The following is a 7,439-nucleotide window of genomic DNA, read 5'->3' as shown; positions in this document are numbered from 1 at the left end:
CTGCAGTCAAACTGTGTGTCCTTGTCTGTAATAGACTGCTGATGAGGGAAGGAGTGTCTCTCCCACACTCCATCACAACCACAGCCTCTGCCTTCTGGGCTTCTCTGAGACACAACTGAGTGAGAGCAGGGGTACTGTGTCTCTCTGCATGTCCTCTAAAACCAACTACACATGAACAAGAGACTGACTAGCAAGCAAGTAACATCCATAAAACAAACTCTATGTGGCCCAGGATGCTGCGTTTTCTCTTTCCACCAAAGTCAGTCTTTCTTAAAACAATTATTGCATTTCTCTCCCGGCATTCCTCCTCACATCTCATCACTGCTCTCTCTACTCGAGCAGTTTGCTTCTGGGGAGTCACCACACATCTGTAGAGTCTGGGGATACCAACTGAATGCCAGGACTAAGCCGGACATTACAAAGGGCCTCCAGCACCTCAGTGGGCTTCCCAAGATAAGCAGCTTTAGAGGGTCAGGTGAGAGCCCGTTTGGCTGACTCACTTGAGATAATCTGGACTGCTAGAATGATCAACAAAGCTCTGGATAAATCCTGAGTAGTGGATGGCTGTATCTGGACGATACTCTACTTTTATTTTTCCCTCTAACTCCTCACATTGAGCAGAATTATTGTCTTACATCTTTGTGGAGAAGTAAACATCCAGATGAGTTGAATGTGTGTACAGTAAAGCATGAGGGACGGGGTTGGGGGCTGAGGGCTGGGGGCTGGGGGCTGGGGGGGTTGTCTGCTCTGAGGTTGTCAAAATTAGATATGTACATATTGACTAAAATCATAATGAAACACTTACTGGATAGTGTATCCGGTCTGGTAACAACAAGTGTATAGCCATATTCTGTTGGGATTTTATCAATGAAAACTATTCAGCCACGCATGTTTTTTTTTCTGATAGAAAATAATAGTGGCAGAGGCCTCTTCTAAAACTCTCCAAGGCTCTCTACTCAAGGTCACTTGGGTAGAGAAGTGTCCTTCACCTAAAACCTGAATTACACCTCAGAGAACACAGTCCCGGATGCCCCCTCTCAACCTGTGTGGCTCTTATGTTTCTGAGTTCAAAGGTCAACATTAAGGACATGAAACCCTCGAAGTTTCTCAGGCTGAGAGTAACAGGAGAAAGGCCTTCGATTCATCTTTCTCCCCCAGCCAGGAATAAAGAAAAAAAAAATAGAGGACACACACAATGAAGGAATCGCAAAGCTCTGAAGGAGAGCATGTCAGAATGAAAGAAAATAAAATAAATCTATTTTCACTCACTATTGCTTCATAGAGAAAAAGCTACCTATAAAGATGCCACAGTTTGTAACAGCTCTGTCACTTAGACCGACTGATGCATGGATTCACCTCACTAATTCTTCAGAGGAGTGAGATCAATATACAAGCTTCAGACCGGCACTTTAGAACAAAATCCCTCACAGCACTCTGTGGTTACAAATAAAGCAATGTGTTTAAAACACATCTTAACTTTCAAATATAGCTGTCAAACCATTACAATTGTAATCACGTTCAAGCGCAAAATGTCAATAGTTCATTGCAATCTATCACATTTTTAATCGCATGTTTGAAATTCAATTAATATTTCACAATTTGAAAAAAAATTGTTAGGCTTTTATTTTAAAATTTTGTACTGTCTTAAGCTGAGAGTACTTTACTTGCTGTTTGAATTAAACCTATTTGAATTATGGATCTAAAACAAAATGAAAACAGCTCAAAGGAACGGTAACAAAGTGAATGCTTGATGTCATGAGGTGGATATAAGGTTTTTTAATGAAATTAGATATTCAAAGATGAAGCAGTGACATCATTTTCCATCACTGTGACTACAGAGAAACAGAGACTGATCCACAGTGCGCCTTCATCATGGCATGTTATTATTCACCGTAAAAAAATGAATGCATTAACTTCAGCCTTAATTACTCACAATTAACTAGTTAATGCAGAAAGCCTACTTTCAAACTGACAATAGTTCACTGGTCAAGGTCTACATAATGTCTGTGATGAAATATTCAAACATTTCTGCAGACAGTCTGTATTTCTGAGTTCTACAGTCATTGTAAGATCTATTTTTATCATGACTCCTGTTTAATATAAATGCCTTTATCTTAATTAAACATAATGTCCCAACTTAGGCTAACAGCTGTCATGACTGAAGACAAATAAAACAGAGATGAAATGATTTGGTTCAACTCTCCAGATCTAATTATTCACACAGAAAAGAACAAGAATATGATTGTATGTGATTAGACCTTTTGCTTACGTCTTGAAATGTATTCACCCTTGTTTTGAAAAGGTGGAAACACCTGATTCGTTAAAAAAAAAGGGGGGGGGGGGCTATCTTAAGTTACAGTCAAGTTCGAGTACAGTCACTTAAGGTTGAATAAGCTGCATTCTAGAGACATGATTGATCCTTATCTATATTCAAATGCAATCACAACATGGATAATGGTTGTAATATGATATTTAGAGATGCACTGATTGTGAAAATCAGGGCCAACCAATACCGATGTTTAATATAACAATTTGGCCGATTGCTGATTCCAATGTTTTTTCCATTACTTTTTGTTGTAAGACTCCCACACTGCTAACATACTTTTTCTCGTTTGACCATGAAAACAGATCAGTTTGTCCAAGAGATCTCTGCCCAATAAAAAAACATCTTCTCTGAAACAGCAGTCAGTGGTACTAGCCTACCAGCATTTATTGGATGCAACACAACAGATAGACATCAGCAACTGACCCATGCCACATTAGATGCAGATGAGCCGATGTCTGTCAACAGGGACTATATACCAGCTCATATCAAAGTTAAACCGATGCATCAGTGCATCCCTAATGACATTCAATTATTAATCCATTCTTCCATCTTTCCAACTTTCCCTTTTAGTTTTTGTACCTGGGTCTGCTGACCCAAACGACAGCCTAGATCTTATAATAGCAGAGGAAAAAGCCAGGAGCTTGTTCTACCTCTGCTTCTATCCTCTTTCTTGTGTCTTGGACAAATTGTTGCAGCTGCATTTTACAAACAAAGCTGATTGTCTTTTGACTTTTGGTTCAAGGCCTTCTTAAGTTGGCTAGACCTATACTTGAGCATTGCACCTTCATGCAGGATCAACATATGCACTGAATCCTGATGTGCCGCTCCTCTTCAGGGCCTCAACCAGAGACTATATAATCAATCAATCAATTTTTATTTGTATAGCGTCAACTCATAACAAATGTTATCTCGAGACACTTAACAAAATGCAGGTAAAAGACCTTACTTATTGTTATGTTACAAAAAGCAGGTAAAAGACCTTACTTATTGCTATATTACAAAGACCCGGCCTATCCATCTATATAAGCCAAGTGCTTCTAACTCCTGTTGACCCCAAAAGGACAAACCTAACAAAAAAGGTCTTCCTGTTCTCCATCAAATGCTCAAACACAAAGTTGCTTAACTGAGGTACCGAAGCACATCAAGCTGCCACATCTTCAACTTCTATAAGGAAGCAGTCCAGCCAAAGAACATGGTTCTCTTAAATAATTGTACATTGACACAAGCATAAGTAAAGCTTATTAGTACCGCTCTACCCTCTTCCCTTTTCTAACTGCTTCAGCAACAAACAGGTGACTATCTATTTTCCATGAACCAGTTTTGGTAGCCACAGGAACACTAGGGGCAGTATTATCTGCAATCTTATTAAACAACATATGGCTGATGATAACACAGGACAGTTCCTAAGCTTCAGAGACAATATTTAAATTTAAATGACAGTTTATGCATGGCTGGATGCATACAGGATTCAACACTACCTGAAGTGTTGCTGTTGTTCTTAAAAAAGACCACATGAATAAATGCAACATGAAATGGTAATATGTAACTTGTTAAAACATAGCTTTATCACCAAATACTGTAAGAAACTACAATTACAAGTCATTATCATTCATTATAGAACTTACTAGAGTGCTGCGGCAAATTGAAAACGACCAATAAACACTGCATGCTAATGAGTATGACGAAGAAGTTTCAGGTGTTAAATAGGTTGCAGCAACACTGCCTACCTTTTCTGAAAAGTGCTCCAAACACTTCACACAGCAAGCATTAAGTGAGAAGACAGGATCACACAGTTAGGAAGTGTCGGGGGGGAAAAACACACAAATGCACACACACACACACACATACCTACAGAAGCACATATTTTTTGCAAGACTAGATCTTACAGCATAATATTGCAGTCTGGATCGAGGGGAGGAATTCGATCTCCTAAAAACCACAGTGGATAATCGACAAACAGGAGGAGGATGAGACAACTGACCAATCAATGAGCTAACAGTTGTTACTGTCAATCATCTGGGGAAGGATTTAAAAAGAGCTAGTATCAACCAAATTGTATCTGTACTTTATCTTACAGTACACACCTTGCTATGGAGTCCCATATTCCTTTGCTTTCACCGCCTTCACTTAAAAGATCTTCATTGATCTTATCGGCCTTTTTCTGCACCTTTAGAGAGAAATAAACAACAAACAATAATCTTATTCAGTGATTTCATTAAGGATTGTGTTAAACTCCTCTTTTTTGAGAAAAATCAGTTGAATGATTATCTAATGTGATTAACAAATATACTCACTCTGACTTTGATGATCTTACTGTGGAAACTGTTAAGCACAACTTTGACATCTCCAGCGTCTGCAGGGGAATCAGTTCCATCGTGCCTGATAAAGAGAGAGAGAGAGAAAGTGGTCACTGTCACTGAGATTAAAAACCAGTGTTCATCATCACTTCTGGGCCATGGATGTGCAGCTAGTTGGTCTAACACACATGGAGAAAACCCCAAAAACATGTTATTGAAACTGATCTTTTGTTTCCCTCATTGTTGGCCATGACTATTTGCAGCAGTCCACACATTTTAGTACTGCCAATAACATTCAGTTCTATTATTATTATGGGAGGTTCTTTGTATGTGTAGGACAAAATGTATTTTGGGGCAACTGTGGCTCAGTGGTAGAGTCTGTCTCTCAGCTGGAAGGTCGGGGGTTCGATCCCCTGCTAGTACCACATATCCAACGTGTCCTTGGGCAAGACACCTAAACCAAAGTTGCTCCTGCTGCTTCATCTGCAGTGTATAAATGTGTATTAATGTGATTAGCTATTACTGATGTCCACTTTACATAGCAGCCTCTGCCTTCAGTGTGTGAATGGGTAGGTGCGGCCCGCAGCGTAAAAGCACTTGGAGTAGTCAGAAGACTAGAGAAGCTACAGTTTACAAGCTAAATTTAGTATTTAAATTATTCCACTTTGTTCAAGCTAGTCACCAAGATCAACACAACCAGAAAAAAAAATCCTCACAGGAGCGTTAACTGGCAATTGGATAGCTGGACACTTTTTTGTTTTGTTTGTTTTAACAGTCAAAAAAAAATCTTTATTTTACTGAACTAACAGACATTAGAGAACTTTGAATCCTACAGGTTAGTATTGAACATTTTTGTAAGAACATCTTTCAATCAAACTTAAACCATAAAGAACTAAACCCTTAGCAATCATTAACTATCATGAACTTGATTTTGATATTTATTGGTAAGATTCTGTTAAGCATAACACACAGAAAACATCTATGGAGATCAATCAGAAATGCATCCAAGTGTCTGAGTAGGCACGACTGTATGTGTTTGATTGACAAGTGTGAGCTGGCCGGGGCAGATTGATATATAGAAAACAAACAGACAGCTTTCAACTGGGAAACTAAAGAATATGGAGCAGACCATTTACCATCTAAACACAACCAAGCTGTTATTTGAAGGGATTTATTTTTGACTATTCAATGTGACACAGTCGAATAGCTACGTTAAAGCAAATCAACACAGCATGAACATTCATTATTGATCGAGGCAGCGGAGAGCTATGACTACTTTCTAAAGTGCTCTCAGAGACTATGTAGCTCTCATGCAACCTCTGAACCAATTAGTCTGATGTCCGTTTTAATCATCTGCTTGAGTCCACCATCTAAGAGACAGTGACTGAAATTGGTTCACATTGGTTCAGATGTTTAAGACAATGCAACAGTCGAAGAAAAATCTACAGTATGGACTCTAATGGAAGAGACAGCAGCCAATGGACCAACCACTGACTCAAGAGAAAAGCGGAGTCTGGGACAGCTGCCAGGGTCACACCGACCATATTCATTACCCTCAATCATCATTAAGAATCACCTTTCCTTTATTTTTCCCATCACTACTTCCCAGCCATGCTGTATAAACTGGCAAATTCAAATGAGAAAGTCTGTACAGTATCGATTGTGTAACGCCGGCCTTTCACTGTAATTGTTTTAGGACTGATTTGCCCAATGAAGAATGTGTTTTGGCAGGCAGGATCTGCAGGGTCTGATGGTGAAGCACCAGAGAGCAAACTTCAGGAACAGATGAGCAATAGGCTAAGATGCACAGAAAGCCATTACGACCCCCAGTGCTTACTAAAGGCAAAAAACCCTAACCGTATCACCATGATAAATGCCTCCTCCTTAGTGGACCGAAGGTGCAATCCCCCCCCCCCCCCTTCTCAAATTCTGCTTGTGTTTCCCTCTGCTGTCACTGATGCAACTCAGCCTTTAGGACTTGTGTTAGAAAGCACCAGAGATCAATCTGTATCCTTGCTCTGAGGAGAGAGGAGAGCTGCCTGTCTCATTCATCGCTGTCAGGGTGAGGCACAGTGGCAGCACAGGCTGCAAGAGGAAAAGGCAGGCTGTTGGACCGGAGAGCGCGGACACTCCCACTAGCCTCTGATCGGCCACCTAACCAGAGCAGAGTGCCGCTAACCACAAGAATAATGACACTGCCAAGGTGAAAAATGACATCACCTCTTTGCTTCACCTGGAGGATTGGGGAATAAATCTTAGTTGTCTGATATGCTTCCAGAAGAACCGAGGGCTGTATGTGTCCTAAATGTTATGTGGGAATAGCCAGAGAGGACAATATCTGTGATTGTAGGGACAACTAGTATAAGGCCCTACAGCTGCACATACAAACACAAAATGTATGGCTGGGATTTAAGGCAAGTATCGCAAATTGACAGTGAGAGATTATCAATCTTTTTCTTTTTTTAAACTTGCATAGCTCTTGTAGTTAGAGCAATGAGTTCCTTTAAAAAATGAATTGTTGATTTGTTTCTAGATCTAAGAAGCACTACAGCACATTTTAATTAAAGTAAAACAGCAGAATTAAAAGAATAAAAAGCATGAAATATTGCATTTTGCTCAAAATGAATCACCCAAACTGAATCACAACACAGTTTCCATTTGTCCTGGGAAATTAGACAACGCCAACGCACTGTCTCGTTTATGAAGCCTTTGACTCCTACGCCGTCCAAATGAAAACACGTTCTGCTGCAGATATTTTGCTGTCTGAGGTGGATGCCGTGGCAGGTGACCAGCTGAATCATCCCTCCACTCCGTCT

General features: G+C 40.0%; 1 protein-coding gene across 4 annotated transcripts in view; it reads right to left on the bottom strand.

Annotated features, from left to right (window-relative positions):
* uggt2 (UDP-glucose glycoprotein glucosyltransferase 2) overlaps positions 1-7,439 on the bottom strand; it is a 38,514-nt gene that overhangs the window by 8,496 nt on the left and 22,579 nt on the right. For 2 of the 4 annotated variants that reach the window (XM_061054544.1, XM_061054545.1), the window contains exons 30-32: positions 4,621-4,705; positions 4,411-4,493; positions 4,054-4,077 (exon numbers count right to left, since the gene is read on the bottom strand). In XM_061054544.1, coding sequence (XP_060910527.1) covers positions 4,054-4,077; positions 4,411-4,493; positions 4,621-4,705 — 192 coding nt within the window. The remainder of the gene's footprint in view (positions 1-4,053; positions 4,078-4,410; positions 4,494-4,620; positions 4,706-7,439) is intronic. The other 2 variants (XM_061054546.1, XM_061054547.1) reach the window with 1 other exon arrangement.

Source organism: Labrus mixtus, chromosome 13 (assembly GCF_963584025.1).
Source record: "Labrus mixtus chromosome 13, fLabMix1.1, whole genome shotgun sequence".
Classification (NCBI taxonomy): domain Eukaryota; kingdom Metazoa; phylum Chordata; class Actinopteri; order Labriformes; family Labridae; genus Labrus; species Labrus mixtus.
Note: the sequence above shows the minus strand (reverse complement) of the source record. Positions and strands in the feature narration are given on the sequence as shown.